This window comes from Ahaetulla prasina, chromosome 15 (assembly GCF_028640845.1).
Source record: "Ahaetulla prasina isolate Xishuangbanna chromosome 15, ASM2864084v1, whole genome shotgun sequence".
Classification (NCBI taxonomy): domain Eukaryota; kingdom Metazoa; phylum Chordata; class Lepidosauria; order Squamata; family Colubridae; genus Ahaetulla; species Ahaetulla prasina.
This window is the reverse complement of record NC_080553.1, coordinates 13,775,001-13,795,862: the sequence shown is the minus strand read 5'-3', so window position 1 is coordinate 13,795,862 and position 20,862 is coordinate 13,775,001. Positions and strand designations below refer to the sequence as shown.

Sequence of the window (20,862 nt, the reverse complement as noted above, 5' to 3'; positions counted from 1 at the left end):
AAAGAGAGAGAAAGAAAGAGAGGGCAAGAGACAGGCCCAGAGAAAAAATGAAAAGAGACAGACAGAAACAGAAAAACAGAGAGAGAGAATGAAAGAAAGAACGAGAGAAAGAAAGAGAGGAAGAACAAAAGAGAAAAAGAGACAGACAGAAACAGAAAAACAGAGAGAGAAAGACAGAGAGAGAGAGAGATAAAGAAGAGAGGAAGAGAGAGAGAGAGAGAGTGTGAAAGAAAGAAGGAGAGGAAGAAAGAGAAAAAAGGAGAGAGAGTGGGAGGACAACAAAAGAGAAAAAGAAACAGGTAGACAGAAACAGAAAGACACCGAAAGAGAGAGGAAGAGAGAGATAAAGAAGAGAGGAAGAGAGAGACACACAGAGAGAGAGAGAATGAAAGAAAGAACGAGAGAACGAGAGAAAGAATGAGAGAGAGAGACCATATTCAGCAAACAGTAGGCTGTAGAGCTGTGTATTTCCCTCATTCCTTTATCACACATCTCACCTGTGAAACTGATGTGTAAAAGATTCAGGCTTTAATTACACAAGGCGTTTAACTAGGTCAGGTTCAGATTTTAAAATATTCCCTCCACCTCCTCCCCAATTGTAAAAATAAAATAAAATAAAAATAAAAGGAGAAGGAGAAAACCAGCCAACAGGGCTCAGGACTTAGACTTGAATTTGTTGTAAACCAGACCATTGGCTGAGGGAGACATGGAGCAGGGGGGGCTCTTTATTCTAAATTAAATGCTGTGGTCTAATTGGCTCCTGGACCCAGAAGTTAGGCAGTTTCTGACTGGACACCTCGGTTTGGGATAATGTGTGTGTGGGAGAGAGAGAGAGAGAGAGAGAGAGAGGAGAGAGAGAGAGATAAAGAAGAGAGAGAGAGAATGAAAGAAAGAACGAGAGAAAGAAAGAGAGGGCAAGAGACAGGCCCAGAGAAAAAATGAAAGAGAGGCAGAGACAGAGATAGAGATGACAGAGAAAGAGAGAGAGAGAGAGGAAGAACAAAAGAGAAAAAGAGAGAGAGAATGAAAGAAAGAACGAGAGAAAGAAAGAGAGGCAGAGACAGAGATAGAGATGACAGAGGAAGAGAGAGAGAGAGAGAGTGTGAAAGAAAGAAGGAGAGGAAGAAAGAGAAAAAAGGAGAGAGAGTGGGAGGACAACAAAAGAGAAAAAGAAACAGGTAGACAGAAACAGAAAGACACCGAAAGAGAGAGGAAGAGAGAGATAAAGAAGAGAGGAAGAGAGAGACACACAGAGAGAGAAAGAAAGAGAGGCAGAGACAGAGAGAGAGAGGAAGAAAGAGAATGAGAGAGAGAGACCATATTCAGCAAACAGTAGGCTGTAGAGCTGTGTATTTCCCTCATTCCTTTATCACACATCTCACCTGTGAAACTGATGTGTAAAAGATTCAGGCTTTAATTACACAAGGCGTTTAACTAGGTCAGGTTCAGATTTTAAAATATTCCCTCCACCTCCTCCCCAATTGTAAAAATAAAATAAAAAATATGTTGAGATGTTGGAAAAAGTGCAAAGAAGAACAACTAAGTCCCTTGGGGGACTTCTAATCCAATCCTCTACTGAAGGCAGGAGAACTTATGCCGTTCTGGGCAAATGCCTGCTCAGGGTCTTCTCAAAAGCCTCCAGTGATGAAGAACCCACAACTTCTGGAGGCAAGGAGTTCCACTGACTGGTTGTTCTCACCGTCAGAAAATTTCTCCTTAGCTCTAGTTTGGCTTCTCTCTTTGTAAAGCTTCCATCCACTACATCTGGTCTTGCTTTGAAGAATAAGTCAAGCCGTTGTTGTTTTTTTCTATGACAGCCCCTCAAGTACTGGAAGACTGCTGTCATGTCGCTCATAGTCCTTCTCTTTGCTAGTACTTCCCTCAAGTACTGGAAGCAAACTGCAAGTTTGAGGAAGCAAACTTCCCTCAAGTTTGCTAGTACTTCCCTCAAGTACTGGAAGATTGCTATCATGTCACCCATAATCCTTCTCTTTGCTAGACTACGCATGCCTAGTTCCTTCGGTTCTGCAACCCAACAAGAAAGACACAGACTTCAGAGGATCATTAGAACTGCAGAAAAAATAATTGCTACCAACCTGTCTTCCATTGAGGACCTGTATACTGCACAAATCAAGAAGAGGGCCGTGAAAATATTTACAGACCCCTCACATCCAGGACATAAACTGTTTCAACTCCTACCCTCAAAAAGACACTATAGAGCACTGCACACCAGAACAACTAGACACAAGAACAGTTTTTCCCCCGAAGGCCATCACTCTGCTAAACAAATAATTCCCTCAACACTGTCAAACTATTTACTAAATCTGCACTACTATTAATCTTCTCATCGTTCCCATCACCAATCTCTTTCCACTTATGACTGTATGACTGTAACTTTGTTGCTGGCAATCCTTATGATTGATTGATTGATTGATTGATTGAATTAATTAATTAGATTTTTATACCGCCCTTCTCCTGAAGGACTCAGGGCGGTTTACAGCCAGATAAAACAGAACAAGAATAAATACCAGATAAAATAATATTTAAAAAACTTATTAAATTGGCCCAAATTAAAATATTATTAAAACAATAAAAAATCCAATTAAAAACTAAAATCCTACGCCAGTCCTGCGCGAATAAATAGATATGTCTTCAGCTTGCGGCGAAAGGTTCGAAGGTCAGGAAGTTGGCGGAGTCCTGGGGGAAGTTCATTCCAGAGGGTGGGAGCCCCCACAGAGAAGGCCCTTCCCCTGGGGGTCGCCAGCCGACATTGCTTGGCGGACGGCACCCTAAGGAGTCCCCCTCTGTGAGAGCGCACGGGTCGGTGGGAGGCAATTAGTGGCAGTAGGCGGTCCCGTAAATATATTTTGATATTGATATATATATATTGATATATTGACCATCAATTGTGTTGTAAATGTTGTACCTTGATGAACGTATCTTTTCTTTTATGTACATTGAGAGCATATGCACCAAGACAAATTCCTTGTGTGTCCAATCACACTTGGCAAATAAAAAATTCTATTCTATTCTATTCTATTCAACCATTCAGCATACAGTTTATTTTTTTTATTTTATTTTTATTTACATTTATATCCCGCCCTTCTCCGAAGACTCAGGACGGCTTACAGTGTGTAAGGCAATAGTCTCATTCTATTTGTATATTTACAAAGTCAACTTATTGCCCCCCCAACAATCTGGGTCCTCATTTTACCTACCTTATAAAGGATGGAAGGCTGAGTCAACCTTGGACCTGGTGGGACTAGAACCTGCAGTAATTGCAGTCAGCTGGTTTTAATAACAGGCTTCTTACAGCCTTGAGCCATCACGGAGTTTAGCCTCCAGATCCCTTATCATCTTCCGTTGCTCTTCTCTGCACTCTTTCTAGGGCAGGGGTCGGCAACCTGTGGCTCTGGAGCTGCATGCCGCGTGCTCCAGAGCCTCTGCTGCGGCTCCCTATCGCCAGTTCGCTCCACAATTGGTAGGGCTTTTGGTTAGGACAGGTAGAGGAAAAAAGATACCGTGCTAGTAGGAGACTGTATGGTGGGGGAACTGGACATCGAAAGTCGGCTTCAGAATTGAACGGGGCTGGGGGCTTCCCTGGGGGGGCTTCTGGTTAGGACCTTTGTGGCTCTTGGTTGCTGACCCCTGTTCGGCCATCCATTAGGCCTCTCATATTATCCCTCTCAGAGTTATTGCTATTGAACCAAGGGTGCTGAATTATGGGAAAGTGTTTTTTTCCCCCCCTTTCTCCATATTACGATGAAAACACAACACAATCTGACAAATGAAGAACGGTTGCAGGAACTGGGTATGTCTAGTTTAACAAAAAGAAGGACTAGGGGAGACATGATAGCTGTGTTCCAATATCTCAGGGGCTGCCACAAAGAAGGGAGTCGGGCTGTTCTCCAAAGCCCCTGAGGGCAGGACAAGAAGCAATGGCTGGAAACTAATCAAGGAGAGAAGCAACTTAGAACTAAGGAGAAATTTCCTGACCGTTAGAACAATTAGTAAGTGGAACGACTTGCCTGCAGAAGTTGTGAATGCTCCAACACTGGAAATTTTTAAGAAAATGTTGGATAACCATCTGACTGAGATGGTGTAGGGTTTCCTGCCTGGGCAGGGGGTTGGACTAGAAGGCCTCCAAGGTCCCTTCCAACTCTGATGTTATGTTATATGTTATAAACACACAACATATAACATATAAATATCTCTTAGTGGTCTTCTTTTTATACCTTTCCCCACCACCACATCTCATTTATGATTTTATTTTCTTTACTTATCCCATTTTCTTTAGTTACATGAAATTATCTAATACTGATAGCTTTACTTTTCTAGATTCTTATACGTTTGTTATCTACCTATTGTAACATTTATAATTTCTCCCCTTTATTCCCCCCCCCCTTTATTTCTAGTCTCAAGCCATTCATAGCATTTGTTCCAGATTGTATAATAATCTTTTCTCTTCTTTCTCTTTAATTTCTTTTGTTAACTTGTCCATTTCGGCACATTTTAGAATGTGAGGATGAAATCCTTTACGTGCAATTTGATTGAGAGATGAGGAAATCAGCGATCAGGTTGCCGCGGAGGTCAATTGTGGCACCTTACACAGGGGTGATGCTTGGCACTTGCTTCACCGCGATTAAAAACGCCTCTAAGGACAAACACGAAATAAATATCGGCAGGGGAGGGGGAAAAGGGGGAAATAACCCTGAGTGTCTGCAACATCTTTTTTTTTTTCCTTTCTTGCAAAACATCACAGGGCTGGATGTTAAAAGGGAGATTGCTCCTTCTTTCACAACTCCACTGTGTCACCCAAGAGTGGACAAGCTGTAAGTGTGCAATGTTGGGGGAAGAACCAAAAGGTCAGTGGGACAGCCAGATGTGGCTTTCTAACAAGTCTCTTCCCCCACTCCCCCTTTTTTTTTTTTTCAAGTCCAGTTGCAACACTTGGCCCCAGACTGATTTTTTTTTTTAATTTGAATTTATATCCCGCCCTTCTTCAAAGACTCAGGGCGGCTTACACTGTGTTAAGCAATAGTCTTCATCCATTTGTATATTATATACAAAGTCAACTTTTATTGCCCCCAACAATCTGGGTCCTCATTTTACCTACCTTATAAAGGATGGAAGGCTGAGTCAACCTTGGGCCTTGGTGGGACTTGAACCTGCAGTAATTGCAAGCAGCTGCTGTTAATAACAGACAGACTTAGTCTGCTGAGCCACCAGAGGCCCTGGTGCACGGGATTTTGGGTGCAAGGGAATTCTAGTGCACGAATGAAAGCAATTTTACGATTTGATAAGCGAGAATAGAATAGAATAGAACAGAACAGAATAGAATAGAATAGAATAGATATTGCAATGGAACAGAACAGAACAGAATAGAATAAATATTGGAATAGAATAGAATAGAATAGAATAGAATAGAATAGAATAGAATAGAATAGAATAGAATAGAATAGAATAGATATTGGAATAGATATTGGAATAGAATAGAATAAATATTATATTGGAATGGAATGGAATGGAATGGAATAGAATAGAATAGAATAGAATAGAATAGAACAGAACAGAACAGAACAGAACAGAACAGAATAGAATAGAATAGAATAGAATAGAATAGAATAGAATAGAATAGAATAGAATAGAATTCTTTATTGGCCAAGTGTGATTGGACACATAAGGAATTTGTCTTTGGTGCATATGCTCTCAGTGTACATAAAAAGACAAGATAACGTTCGTCAAGAATCATAAGGTACAACACTTAATGATAGTTATAGGGTACAAATGAGCAACCAGGAAATAATATCAATATGAATCGTAAGGATATAAGCAACAAAGTTACAATCATACAGTCCTAAGTGGAAGGAGATGGGTGGTGGGAACGATGAGAAGATTAATAATAGTGCAGACTTAGTAAATAGTATGACAGTCTAGACCCCTTTAAATTGTCCAACAGAGTGGAGGGGGAGAGGCAGGATTTAAATTTAATATGCAATGAAGGGATGATGGAGAATTTTCCTGACAGTGAGAGCAATCAACCCATTGAACAGAAGTTGCTTTCGGAAGTTGTGGGAGCTTCATTTCTGGAAGCTTTCAAGAAGAGATTGGACTGCCGTGTGTCAGAAATGGTGTAGGGTCTCCTGCTTCGGCGGGGTGGGGTGGGGTTGGACTAGATGACCTCCAAGGTCCCTTTCCAACTCTGCTAATCTATAACCTCGAGATAAACGGGCTTTGAGGTTGGCTGCGGAGGTTGCGACCCTTCCTTCCTTAAAACCTGGGCGAACCAACCAATGCCATCATCCGGTTGATTTGCGGGTTTCTCGCAGGTTGTGCGAACCGCAGCAGCCCCTTGCCGTCGGCTCATCCGAGTTGTGGCTTTCGGGAGTTGTGGACCAACTAACTCAACCAACTGACGATAGAAACCTGCCGGTTCAACGCAGGCTGCGCAGGAGGGACGCGGGAGGGGGGACTTTTGCTCCAGCCCGTCAGACGCGTCGCCCTGGCAACAGAACGTTGTGCTGGCCGTCTCCATGGCAACCCCCAGGGAACTCCCGGGACCGCTTTTTTCCCCGCTGCAAGCTGTCGCTTCGCTGGGGCCCTTTGGGGTTGCTCCGGGGCAGCTGGTGGGGAGGGGGGGAAAGGGGAAACGATGGCTTCGGATTTGGAGGAGAGGGTCCGCGCCGCCATCCGGGACAAGTTGCTGACGATGTAAGGCCGGGGAAGGGGCGGTGGAGGTGGGAAGAGATGCTGCAAAGTTTTACCCCTTGCAAAAGGAGTGATTTTTAAAAAATAAAATAAAAATTAACCAGTGGAACGACTTGCCTCCAGAAGTTGTGGGTTCTTTCCATCACTGGAGGATTTTTGTTTTTTTTTTTCTGAAGAGATTGGACAACCAGGGGTGAAACCCAGCAGGTTCTGACAGGTTCTGGAGAACCGGTAGTGGAAATTATGAGCAATTCAGAAAACCGGCAAATGCCACCTCTGCCTGGTCCCAGAATGGGGTGGGAATGGTGATTTTACAGTGTCCTTCGCCTGGAGTGGGGAGGGAATGGAGATTTTGCAGTATCCTTCCCTTGGAGTGGGTGGGAATGGAGATTTTGCAGTATTCTTCCCCTGGAGTGGGGAGGGAATGGAGATTTTGCAGCATCCTTCCCCTGGAATGGGTGGGAATGGAGATTTTGCAGTATCCTTCCCCTGGAGTGGCTGGGAATGGAGATTTTGCTGTATTCTTCCCCTGGAGTGGGGAGGGAATGGAGATTTTGCAGCATCCTTTCCCTGGAGTGCGGAGGGAATGGAGATTTTGCAGTATCCTTCCCCTGGAGTGGGAAGGGAATGGAGATTTTGCAGCATCCTTCCCCTGGAGTGGCTGGGAATGGAGATTTTGCAGTATCCTTCCCCTGCCATTGTGGGTGGGCCCGCCTACCCGCCCTGGCTGTATGCTGTCCTATTTAGACATGTTTTTGAGGCCGTGCGCATGCGGGCAAGGCACACGTTTGAGCAAAGCACATACATGTGAAAGCCGTGTGCATGCAAGGATGTGGCGCATGAGAATTTGAGAATCGGTAGAGAAAGTAAGTGAATCCCACGTCTAGTCATAAGTCGCTGTATTCAATGCCTCTATAACTTTGAACGGTCGTTAAATGAACAGTTCTTTTAACTTGAGGACTACCTGCAAACGTCTTGGCCAACCTCCTTCGTACTTGCTTGGCCCTCTTTGTTCCCCTGGGTTTTGTGATGGAATTGGGATCTTCTCTGCTAAACAACTGAGTCTTGGATTGGTCCTTTCCAGGAAAATCCCGGAAAACGAAAACGACTTTTTGCCCTCATCTTGCTACCTCTTAGAGAAGCAAAGAGAACTGACAGAGGTGGAGAAAACTTTCTCAGCCACCAAAGAGGTAAATCTGAATAACCTGAAGGACACCACCAACAGGCGTGGACTTCATTTCCCAGAATTCCCCAGGCAGCAGGGCTTCTTCGTAATAATAATTTCAGGGGTTAAAGATAAAGGTTCCCCTCGCACATCTGTGCTAGTCGTTCCTGACTCTAGGGGGCGGTGCTCATCTCCGTTTCAAAGCCGAAGAGCCCAGCGCTGTCCGAAGACGTCTCCGTGGTCATGTGGCCGGCATGACTCAATGCCAAAGGCGCACGGAACGCTCTTCCCTTCCCACCAAAGGTGGTCCCTATTTTTTCTACTTGCATTTTTTACCTGCTTTCGAACTGCTAGGTTGGCAGAAGCTGGGACAAGTAATGGGAGCTTACCCCATTACGTGGCGCTAGGGATTCGAACCCTTGAACTGCCGACCTTTCGATCGGCAAGCTCAGCGTCTTAGCCACGGAGCCACCACATCCCTTGAATTTCAGGGGTTAGAATAACACAACTGGACAGCCCTGGGGATCGGGAAGCCAATATTTAATGCATTTTGGGTAGTTGTATATGAAGGACCTTTAAAGTCCTTGGTGCTCTCTGAACTTGGCTGTTTTCCTGCAGACGTTTCATTACCCAACTAGGGAACATCATCAGTCCCAATAATATGACATCGTCGCCATGCATTACCTCATCAGGGCTGCATTGATGATGTTCCCTAGCTGGGTAATGAAACGTCCTTGGAGGTCTCTTAGAACATAGTTGGACTTTCTTAGAACATAGTTGGAAAAGACCTTGGAGATCTCTTAGAACATAATTGGACTTACTTAGAACATAGTTGGACTTTCTTAGAACATAGTTGGACTTTCTTAGAACATAGTTGGAAGAGACCTTGGCGGTCTCTTAGAACATAGTTGGACTTTCTTAGAACATAGTTGGAAAAGACCTTGGAGGTCTCTTAGAACATAGTTGGACTTTCTTAGAACATAGTTGGAAAAGACCTTGGAGGTCTCTTAGAACATAGTTGGACTTTCTTAGAACATAGTTGGAAAAGACTTTGGAGATCTCTTAGAACATAGTTGGACTTTCTTAGAACATAGTTGGAAAAGACCTTGGAGGTCTCTTAGAACATAGTTGGACTTTCTTAGAACATAGTTGGAAAAGACCTTGGAGATCTCTTAGAACATAATTGGACTTACTTAGAACATAGTTGGACTTTCTTAGAACATAGTTGGACTTTCTTAGAACATAGTTGGAAGAGACCTTGGCGGTCTCTTAGAACATAGTTGGACTTTCTTAGAACATAGTTGGACTTTCTTAGAACATAGTTGGAAAAGACCTTGGAGGTCTCTTAGAACATAGTTGGACTTTCTTAGAACACAGTTGGACTTTCTTAGAACATAATTGGAAGAGACCTTGGAGGCCTCTTAGAACATAATTGGACTTTCTTAGAACATAGTTGGACTTTCTTAGAACATAGTTGGAAAAGACCTTGGATGTCTCTTAGAACATAGTTGGACTTTCTTAGAACATAGTTGGACTTTCTTAGAACATAGTTGGAAGAGACCTTGGAAGTCTCTTAGAACATAGTTATTTATTATTATTATTATTTATTTGATTTTTATACCGCCCTTCTCCCGAAGGACTCAGGGCGGTGTACAGGCAAAAGTAAAAACAGACAATACAATATACAGTTTAAAATGCAAGTTAAAAAACTTATTATAATTGGCCTAAAACTTTAAAATGTATAAAAAACTAAAACCCCATTTAAAAATTAGTAGTAGAAAATTTAAAATCAATAAAATTTAAGCCAGCCCCGCGCGAATGAAAAGATATGTCTTCAGTTCGCGGCGAAAGGTCCGAAGGTCAGGTATTTGGCGTAAACCCGGGGGAAGTTGGACTTTCTTAGAACACAGTTGGACTTTCTTAGAACATAATTGGAAGAGACCTTGGAGGTCTCTTAGAACATAGTTGGACTTTCTTAGAACATAGTTGGAAGATACCTTGGAGGTCTCTTAGAACATAGTTGGACTTTCTTAGAACATAGTTGGAAGAGACCTTGGAGGCCTCTTAGAACATAATTGGACTTTCTTAGAACATAGTTTGACTTTCTTAGAACACAGTTGGACTTTCTTAGAACATAGTTGGAAGGGACCTTGGGGGTCTTCTAGTCCAACCCCCTGGTTGAGCAGGAGACCCTACACCATTTCTGAGAAATGATTGTCCAGTCTTTTTTGAAAACCTTCAGTGATGGAGCACCCACAACTTTTGCAAACAAGTTGTTTCATTACTTATTGCTCTCACCATAAGGAAATTTCTAGTTAGCTCTTGGTTGCTTCAGTCCTTGATTAGTTTCCATCCATTGTTTCTCATCTTGCCTTCTGATGCTTTGGAAAATAATTTGATCACCCTCGTCTTTGTGGGAGCCCTTGGCTTTAGTTGTGGTTTCCCCCCCCCCCCAATCCAGTTGCCTTTTGGGACAACCATGGCCTGGTTGATGGAGAATCTCCATTGACTTCAATAAGGTCAAGCTTCTTCTTTGTTCAAAAGCTTCTTCTTTGTTCAAAAGATTTGGCCATATCTTTTCTACAGTTGCTCTTCTCTATCTCTCCCTGTTCCTTTCCAGGAGTTCCAGAAGAAGATGGAACATCTGCAGCAGCGACGGCAAGAGCTGGAACACAAAGAAGGTCAACTCAAACAGGCCATCCTGAAGTTTGACAAGTTCTTGAAGGTCTGTGGTCAGAAATGAAGCTCAGCACTCGAACGTAGACTCTTCGGGCTGGAAAGGACACTGGAAGTGTCTTCTAATCCAACCCAGAAAAGAGTATAACCAGTGGTAGGATTCAGCCGGTTCGCACCTATTCGGGAGAACCGGTTGTTAACTTTCTAAGCAGTTCGGAGAACCGGTTGTTGGAAGAAATCTTATTTTGGTTTTTTCCCACTTCACAGGGCTAATCCTGTGAGGAAGGCAGGAAGGAAGCATTCTGGTGTTGTTTCTAGCCTCATCTTTATTGCCCTGCATACAGAAACTGCCTCTCCGGTTAACCCTTATTAGTACATTGTAACAGCTAAAGTGAAGCGCTCATCGCTGTGAGTGACGTTGAGTGGGCCACACCCACACGGTCACATGACCACCGAGCCACGCCTACCCAGCTGATCATTAGGGCAGAGCACCGGTTGTTAAATTATTTGAATCCCACCACTGAGGATAACCAATCTTCGGTGAAGAGTAAATACAGAATTTATTTATTTGTTTATCCCATTTTTGGAACTGCCCAAAAATGGGATAAAGGGGCAATAAAATATGAAAACAGAACATAGAGTAATTGGGTTGGAATGGACCTTGAAGGTCTTCTAGTCCAGGGGTCTCCAACCTTGGTAACTTTAAGACTTGTGGACTCACACTTGGCCAATAAAAATTCTATTCTATTCTATTCTATTCTATTCTATTCTATTCTATTCTATTCTATTCTATTCTATTCTATTCTATTCTATTCTATTCAACTCCCAGAGTTCCTCAGCCAGCAAAGCTGGTTTGCCAGCCGGCAAAGCGAAGCAAAGGCCCATCCCATAGGAAACAAAAGAGGTGCGAATGGGGAGTACGCTTTTGCAAGGAAACAATTTGGTCGGTCAATTGTTTCAAGAGTGGGAAGATCTGTCTTTGAATCTGTCCTTGAATCACAACAATACACGAGCACACGATAGATTTACGCTTAATGTGAACCGCTCCAATCTTGATTGCAGAAAATATGACTTCAGCAACAGAGTTGTTAATGTCTGGAATGCACTACCAGACTCTGTGCTCTCTTCCCAAAATCCCCAAAGCTTTTAACCAAAAACTATCTACTAATGACCTCACCCCATTCCTAAGAGATCTGTAAGGGGCGTGCATAAGAGCACCAACCTGCCTACCGTTCCTGTCCTAATGTTCCCTTTGATTGTATCCAATTTCATAAAGTTATCACATACTTATAATTATATTTATGCTTATACATTGTATAGTTATTTCATGCTTATGCTTATATAGAATAGAATAGAATAGAATAGAATAGAATAGAATAGAATAGAATAGAATAGAATAGAATAGAATAGAATAGAATTTTTTTATTGGCCAAGTGTGATTGGACACACAAGGAATTTGTCTTGGTGCATATGCTCTCAGTGTACATAAAAGAAAAGATACGTTCATCAAGGTACAACATTTACTATTTACTATTTACTGAATCTGCACTACTATTAATCGTTTCATAGTTCCCATCACCAATCTCTTTCCACTATATTGATATATTGACCATCAATTGTGTTGTAAATGTTGTACCTTGATGAACGTATCTTTTCTTTTATGTACACTGAGAGCATATGCACCAAGACAAATTCCTTGTGTGTCCAATCACACTTGGCCAATAAAATTCTATTCTATTCTATTCTATTCTGTTCTATTGATGGTCAATATATCAATATAAATCATAAGGATTGCCAGCAACAAAGTTACAGTCATAAGTGGAAAGAGATTGGTGATGGGAACGATGAGAAGATTAATAGTAGTGCAGATTCAGTAAATAGTTTGACAGTGTTGATGGAATTATTTGTTTAGCAGAGTAATGGCCTTTGGGAAAAAACTGTCGTGTCTAGTTGTTCTGTTGTGCAGTGCTCTATAGTGTCTTTTTGAGGGTAGGAGTTGAAACAGTTTATGTCCAGGATGCGAGGGGTCTGTAAATATTTTCATGGCCCTCTTTTTGATTTGTGCAATATACAGGTCCTCAATGGAAGGAAGGTTGGTAGCAATTATTTTTTCTGCAGTTCTAACTATCCTCTGAAGTCTGTGTTTTTCTTGTTGGGTTGCAGAACCGAACCAGACAGTTATAGAGGTGCAAATGACAGACTCAATAATTCCTCTGTAGAACTGAATCAGCAGCTCCTTGGGCAGTTTGAGCTTACTGAATTGGCGCTATACAGTATATATATATATATACAGTATATATATATACTGCACATATATATACTGTTGCGACAAATAAATAAATACATAATAAATCCCAGAGACTCTGTGCCAAGTTTTGCCTTGCGCTGCATTTGGAAACTAGTTACCTGGCAGCCTTCCAAGCGAGATGAGGTCTGTGTTGATAAATATTCCTTTGAAAGACTGTTTGGACAAAACGGGTTTTGCCGGGACCAAGACTCTGTTTCCTGCTTTTTAAGGGAAGCCTAGGTCAGAACAGTTTAGCCTCCAGATGTAAAAAGAGGGTATAAATTTTTTTTAAAAAAATTAATTTGATTTGAAGGGGCTGGGATCCACCCCAAAGGAGGAAGGGCTTTCGGGAGTGATCCGGGATCATTTTCTGCTTTGCAGGAGAACGATGCCAAACGGGACCGAGCGATGCGGAAAGCTGAGCAGGAAAAGAAGCAGATGGCTCAGAAAGAAGTGGAAGCCGAACACCTCAAACAGGAAATTGCCCGGTTAATGACGGTGAAGACAAAACTCCAAGGACGCCTGGAAGCTCATAAGCCTTTCTCCGAGTATCTGCAGAAAGTCCTAAGGAAGACAGAGCAAGTGAGTAGGGGAGGGAAGGGGAAGGGGCAGGACTGGAGAGGTGGCTGAAGAAGAAAATTCTCCAGGCTGGCAAAGGAACACCCTGTCAACAAAATGAACTCCAGACCTATGTGGTTTCTTCTGTGATTTATTTACATATTTATTTTGGTGCCCTCCAGTTAGTCATGACACCAGTAGTTGGCTGGCTGAGGAACTCTGGGAGTTGAAGTCCACAAGTCTTAAAGTTGCCAAGGTTGGAGACCCCTGATATAATCGATACTGTAATGGAAGACAATATATGTTATAACGTGATTGATGTTATCGCATATTTGTTTTTATATATATCTTTGGTTGTTCGGGTTTTCTCCCATGTAAAATTGGAAGTGTCTTGGCGACATTTCGACGAAGTCTCATTCGTCATCTTCAGGCTTCAGCTTCGTGCTTCTGGGAGCAATGTGTGATCGCAGCTGTTTCTTCCTTTTAACTGCTAGTGGGGGTTTGAACTGATTGGGTGGGAGTTTGGCTGTGCTCTGATTGGATGGGGGTTTTTTTGTGCTCTGATTGGCTGGGGGTGTGTCCTGTTTGGGTGGGGGCTTGGTTGTGCTCAGTTTAGTCTGTGTTGCAGAGGGATTTGAGCTGGTGAGCTGCATAGCTGTTGTTTGGCTTTGGGGTCGTGCTACATCTTCATAGTGGGTGTCAGTCTGCTGCATGTATGGATTGGAGGGGTTTGAAATGGCTAATGTTGCAGCTGCGGTCTGGCTTCTGGTCCTTGGTCATGCTTCATGATCAGTGTGGGTTTGGGTCTGCTTTCTGGGTGGATGTGGTGGTGACATCCTGTGTGGACCTCGTGAGTGTGGGTCTGGTGTCATTCCTCGTGTTAGGGACTCGTTTGTCAATAAGGGCAGGTTTCCAAATGGCTGGTAGGCGGAGGTGTCATCTCGTTTGTTCATGCTGTGTGGGCGTTTTCTATCTCAATGGCTTCTCTGATTATTCTGTTGTTAAAGTGTTCAGTTTTGGCGATAGTTCTGGTCTTTTAAAGTCAATATCATGTCCTGTGACTTTAAAGTGTTGGACCAGGGAAGAAGTTGGTTCCTCTTTTTGAATGAGTTCTTGTGTTCTTCAATGCGTGCACTTATTCTTCTGTTGGTTTGTCCAATATATGTGGTGGGGCAGGCGGTGCATGGGATTTCATATACTCCTTGATTTTCTAACTCAATTTTGTGTTTGGGGTTTCCTAGAATGGTGGATATTTTTCTGTTTGTGCAGAATGCTGTCTTGATGTTGTGTTTGTGGAGGATCTTGCTGATTCTGTCTGTGGTGCCTTTTATATATGGGAGGAGGGCTGTGCCATTTTCTTGTTCTCTGTCTTGGATTTTAGTGGGGGGTTCTTTTTGGATTAGCTTGGTAATCTTATTTCTTTGGAATCCATTGGATGTTAGTACATTAGTGAGGGTGTCTAGTTCGGTTTTAGGTGTTGTTCGTCAGCTAAGCATTTTGTTCTAGAGATGAGTGTCTTGGCTACGGAGTTGATTTGTGCTGGGTGGTGGTTTATATATATATATATATATATATATATATATATATATATATATATATATATATATATATATATATATATATATATATATATATGAATGATCATAACGACGATAATGATGTGTGTGTTTGTATGGTAACACCTTGGACCCTAGAGAGCTCACTGCTCAACATTGAAAGGTATTGAAATGTATGATATAAAACAATAAAAAATATTTCAAAAAGAAAAAGAAGAAGGAGAAGAGTTGGCTTAATGTCAAGGTTCCAAGTAACATACCCGCAGCAAACAAAACTCGGAGGCAGGTGGATTCCTCAGAGAATAGTTTTCATTGGATATGTCATATTGGCACGGGCTGGTGAAAACTGACTTCTAAGCGTTCCCATGGTTTTCACTTCAAAGTTTTTCACTTTCTCAAAAACCATCAGTTACACGGTCCAATCAGGATACAGTCCAGTTGCTAGGTGACTTCAGTCCCCCGCCTTCCAAGCCCCTGCTGGAATGTCCTTGGTTCCCAAGAGAAAGTATTTTGCTTTGGCTACAAACCGCAGCTATCTCTACTCTCCCCTCCCCTTATCCCTGTTGTGGTCCGTCAGCAGCCTACGGAGCTGGCAACAGAGTCGGACAGCGATGAGGCTGAGTTGAGGCCAGGGCCATCGGGGAGTGAGGTGCGGACTCCAGAGCCTCCAGAGACTGAGAGTAGTGAGGCAGAGGAACAGGAGGAGCCTGTTCCTAATGCACGCATGAGAAGAGCTGCCAGAAGGCTAGAGCAGCTCAAGCAGAGAGGACAACTCGGGAGTAGGGCCAAGAGATGATTGGCCCCTCCCATAAGGCTTAAAACAGACCAGTACTGGTGTTTCAGCTTGCCGGAAAACAACGTTGTAGCTGCATCCTCTGCTTTGTGTACGTCTTTGTTTTTGTGGCTTCTGGACATTTGCCAGGAAGGGCCTTTGGCATGCCTAATTGGACCAAGGTTTGTGAGATAACTGAGGAATTTGTGTTGGGAGGCATTTGTTTTACTTTTGAGTTAACAACGCTGGGAATGAAATAAATTCCCAGCTGTTCGAATACAGTTTGTTTTTCCATGGACTAAGTTTATTACTACCTACTTGGGCCTGGGTCACAACAATCCCTTAGCTTCAGCTGTGGCAGTGCTGAAGCCTCAAAATGGTCTCCGGTCAGGTCAGCTTCAGGGTTGACGTTACTTCTAGTAGTTTTGGGAGGGGGTCCTCCTTTTTTTTCTCTCTCTCTCTCTCGTTCTGCAGTTTCAGGAAATCTCAGAGCTGATTGGTCGGTTCCAGACCCTGAAGGCCACCCAGGTCAGCTTGCTCGAGAGAGAACAAGTTGCCCGCGAAGCTGTGGAAGAGGAACGCAGGTGCCTACAACGGTACCTGGACGAGAGCAGTAACAGGATGTTGCAGCAAAATAACCTGGTGGCTGAGCTCCAAGGCCAGCTGGAGCAAACCCGGGCCAAAGTCCTTGAATTGGTAAGGTCAGGACATCAGTGGAGGACGAAGTGAACATAGAATCGTGAGGCTGGAAGGGACCTTGGAGGTCTTCTAGTCCAACCCCCTGCTTCGGCGGGAAACCCTACACCGCTTCAGACAAATGCAGGGGTGAAATCCAACAGGTTCTGGAGAACCGGTAGTGGAAATTTTGAGCAGTTCAGAGAACTGGCAAATACCACCTCTGGCTGGTCCCAGAATGGGGTGGGAATGGAGATCTTTGTGTCAACCCCTGAGATATTGGAAGACTGCTATCATGTCGTATCTTTTCTTTTATGTACACTGAGAGCATATGCACCAAGACAAATTCCTTGTGTGTCCAATCACGCTTGGCCAATAAAATATTCTATTCTATTCTATTTCAATTCCATTTTATGTACACTGAGAGCATATGCACCAAGACAAATTCCTTGTGTGTCCAATCACGCTTGGCCAATAAAATATTCTATTCTATTCTATTTCAATTCCATTTTATGTACACTGAGAGCATATGCACCAAGACAAATTCCTTGTGTGTCCAATCACGCTTGGCCAATAAAATATTCTATTCTATTCTATTTCAATTCCATTTTATGTACACTGAGAGCATATGCACCAAGACAAATTCCTTGTGTGTCCAATCACACTTGGCCAATAAAAAATCCTATTCTATTCTATATCTCCCCTAGTCCTTCTTTTCATTAAACTAGACATACCCAGTTCCTGCCACCGTTCTTCATATGTTTTAGCCTCCAGTCCCCTAATCATCTTTGTTGCTCTTCTCTGCACTCTTTCTAGAGTCTCAACATCCTTTTTACATCGCGGCGACCAAAACTGGATGCAGTATTCCAAGGGTGGCCTTACCAAGGCCTGATATAATGGTATTAACACTTCACGTGATCTTGATTTTCTAGGAGTCCAACTGGATTTGCATCCAGAACACGGCTGCCGGCAAGACCCTGGAGCTGGGACAGATCAAGCTGGCAGCTTTGAACCTTTTCCAGATGGTGGCCAAGCACAGGAAGCTACCCATGAACGTGCCCCAAGAGGACACCGAAGCCCAACTAGATGCGGTCAGCTCTAAGAGTTACTCCCATAACTGATGTTAGCTTTCGGCAAAGTCACACCGTGGGAGGTTTTAAATTATTAATATGCTGACAATGGATCTTGCAAAGGGAAGTAATGTAAGATGTTTGCCGGGCAAGCGATGGCTCCAAGCTGTGAAATTTTATTGACCTTTGGCTGATCTCGGTGCCCGGGTACAAATAGTCTTAGACTTGTTGTTAGTTGCGAAGTCATGTCCGACCCATCGTGACCTCATGGACAACATTTCTCCAGGGCTTCCTGTCCTCCACCATCCTCCAGAGTCCATTTAAGCTCACGCCAACTGCTTTAGTGACTCCATCCAGCCACCTCGTTCTCTGTCGTCCCCTTCTTCTTCTTTTGCCCTCCATCGTTCCCTCTTAGGCTCTTCTCCAGAGAGTCCTTCCTTCTCATTAGGTGGCCAAAGTATTTGAGTTTCCTCTTCAGGATCTGGCCTTCTAAAGAGCAGTCAGGGTTGATCTCCTCTAGGACTGACCGGTTGGATGGCCTTGCAGTCCAAGGGACTCACAGGAGTCTTCTCCAGCACCAGAGTTCAAAGGCCTCAATTCTTTGGCGCTCAGCCTTCCTTATGGTCCAACTTTCTCAGCCCTCCATTGCAACTGGGAAAACCATCGCCTTGACTATAAGCACTTTTGTGGGCAGGGTGATGTCTCTGCTTTTTAGTATGCTGTCTAGATTTGCCATAGCTTTCCTCCCCAGGAGCAAGCGTTTTTTAATTTCTTGGCTGCAGTCCTCATCTGCGGTGATCTTGGAGGCCAGGAAAATAAAATTTGTCACTCCCTCCATTTCTTCATTCATTTAGTGTCTGAGATTACAATGCCGCTCTTGGAGCATATGTACCAAGACAAATTCCTTGTGTGTCCAATCACACTTGGCCAATAAAAAAATATATTCTATTCTATTCTATTCTATTCTATTCTATTCTAGACCGTTTTCACACTTAGGACTGTTGCAGTCATGCGATCCAAAAATTAAGGCGCTTGGCACCTGGTTCATATTTATGACGGTCGCAGCATCCTGTGATTCACTTTTGCAGCCTTCTGGCAAGCAAAGTCCTTGGGGAACCCAGTTAATGACTGAGTTATTAAATTACCTACTGCAGTGGTTTTACCTACATAGATTTTCGTATAGTTAGACCATGTATAATTGACAAGACTGGATTTTATCCTAGATTTTATCTGTTATTTATTATTTTATTCTAGAATCTTTAATTGCATGTTCATTGAGTGTTTTTATTTGTTCTGGTCTCTGGTCTGTGCTTGTAATAAATTCGACGTATGTATGTAACTTGCAGTGGTTCGCTTGAGAATTGTTGGCAAGAAAGTTTGTAAGAATGGAGCAAGACTTAACAAAGGTTTCACTTAGCAACTGAAAATTTGGGCTCAGTTGTGATCATAAGTTGAGGACTAGCCGTATCCTTGAGTCCACCCTATTGTTGCTGGTCACCTATTACTTCTTCCCTTTCCTCTACCTTTTCTAGAACCATGGACTTCTTCTCTACGCTGTCTCCAAAATGAAGTCATTTGCGCCTGGCCATTTCAGTCTTGAGTGAGACGTCTGGATTGATTTCTCTTAGAATATTTATTGGATTAAACGCTCTTCCTTTTCTTGAATTACTTAAGATAATGCATGTACCGCTTCAGCTTCTTTTAAAGACCCCATAATCCATTGCGAGGTGGAGTCTTGGGCAACTGAATGGAGCTAAGGGTTTACTGGCCGGATGCCTTTCCTGTTGCCAGGGCAGAGTTTTGTTCGGCAGATATATACTCAGTGTGCCCAGAGAGAGAGACATATCTGCCTCTACCTAGGATGGAACTCACAGCCTCCTGATTGTGAGGCGAGAGCTCCACCTCTAGGCCACTGCACCACTCAATACATGTACCGCTTCCTCTTCCCAATTTTAGCAACGGCCACCCTCTCTGTTTCTCCATCCCTCCAGGTGCAGCTTTGTGTTGAAGATTTAACAGCCATACTCGCCGATTTCCGCAAAGCAGAGCCACCGCAACCTTCACAACCAGAAAAAAGGGTGCCATCACAAACCAGTACATCAGCCAGCCAGTCACAACTACTATCTAGGGTACGTATAATCCAAACTACATCCTCTGTAACTTGCACTACGAATCTCCTGATTTGAGGAAAGTTAAACTTTCTAACGGTAAGTCGGAGTGGCCTTGAAGAGACGGAGGAAAGAGCTACAGCCTAGGCCAAGGGGTCTGCAACCTTAAGCACTCAAAGAGCCATTTGGACCCGTTTCCCGCAGAAAACACCGGGAGCCACAAAACCTCGTTGGCCGGGGCCAACTCGATGTCACTCACTTCCACCAGTCATATGACACCCCCCCCCAGCCACGCCTAAACAGCTGGTCATTAGGGCAGAGAACAGTTGTTAAAAAACACCAGGAACCACAAAACCCTTTTGACATCTCTCTCTCCCCTCCCTCCATCTCTCTCTCCCTTCTGTATCTCTCTGTCTCTCTTCCCCCGCTCTCTCCCCCCCCTCTGGATCTCTCTATGTCTCTCTCCCCACCTCTATGTCTCTCTCTCCCCCTCTGTATCTCTCTCTCCCCCTCTCTGTATCTGTCTCTCTCTCCCCTCTGTATCCAACTCTCCCCTCTGTATCTGTCTTTCTCTCCCCTGTATCTCCCCCGTCTATGTCTGTCTCCCTTGTATCTCTGTCTCTCGCTCCCCTCTGTCTCTCCCTCTCCCCTCTGTATCTCTCTACGTCTCTCTCTCTCTCTCTCTCCCTCTCCCCGTCTCCCTCTCCCCCTCTCTCTGTATCTCTCTCTCTCTCCCCCTCTCTGTATCTCTCTGTCTGTGCCCCAGCCTCTTCTACATCCCCAGTCACCCTTACCTTCTTAGGCCAGGCAAGGAGTGTCACCAAGTGTTGCATTTTAGGATTCTTGATGAATGTATTTTTTTAAATGTTTCTTTTATGTATCTTACGATTCTTGATGAATGTATTTTTTTTTAATGTACACTGAGAGCATGTGCACCAAAGACAAATTCCTTGTGTGTCCAATCACACTTGGCCAAGAAAGAATTCTACAATTCTATGGCATTGTAGAATCCAGCATACTTTCAGCACCTTGGACAGTACACTAAGTTCCCTCCCCAATCTCCCATCTTAAGCCTAGCCCTGGGCAAGCCTACAATTCTTCATAATTAACTTCAGAAAACAATATTTTATATAATAATAACAACAGAATTGGAAGGGACCTTGGAGGCCTTCTAGTCCAACCCCCTGCCCAGGCAGGAAACCCTACACCATCTCAGACAGATGGTTATTCAACATTGTCTTAAAAATTTCCAGTGTTGGAGCATTCACAACTTCTGCAGGCAAGTCG

The 20,862-nt window shown here is 43.4% G+C and overlaps 1 protein-coding gene across 1 annotated transcript; it reads left to right on the top strand.

Annotated features, from left to right (window-relative positions):
- Window positions 1-6,652: 6,652 nt before the first annotated feature.
- CFAP73 (cilia and flagella associated protein 73) lies at window positions 6,653-20,377 on the top strand. The gene is made up of 8 exons (XM_058158789.1): window positions 6,653-6,711; window positions 7,793-7,898; window positions 10,494-10,598; window positions 13,218-13,418; window positions 16,197-16,418; window positions 17,330-17,488; window positions 19,459-19,596; window positions 20,342-20,377. The coding sequence occupies exons 1-8, from the start codon at window positions 6,653-6,655 to the stop codon at window positions 20,375-20,377; spliced, it is 1,026 nt and encodes a 341-aa protein (XP_058014772.1).
- Window positions 20,378-20,862: the final 485 nt, after the last annotated feature.

Bases quoted from the DNA above. Each gene is read 5' to 3' on its own strand.
- CFAP73 (XM_058158789.1), top strand. From the start codon at position 6,653: ATGGCTTCGGATTTGGAGGAGAGGGTCCGCGCCGCCATCCGGGACAAG. The intron at 7,899-10,493 runs GTAAATCTGAAT...GTTCCTTTCCAG, and splicing joins CTTTCTCAGCCACCAAAGAG to GAGTTCCAGAAGAAGATGGA. The intron at 16,419-17,329 runs GTAAGGTCAGGA...TTGATTTTCTAG, and splicing joins GGGCCAAAGTCCTTGAATTG to GAGTCCAACTGGATTTGCAT.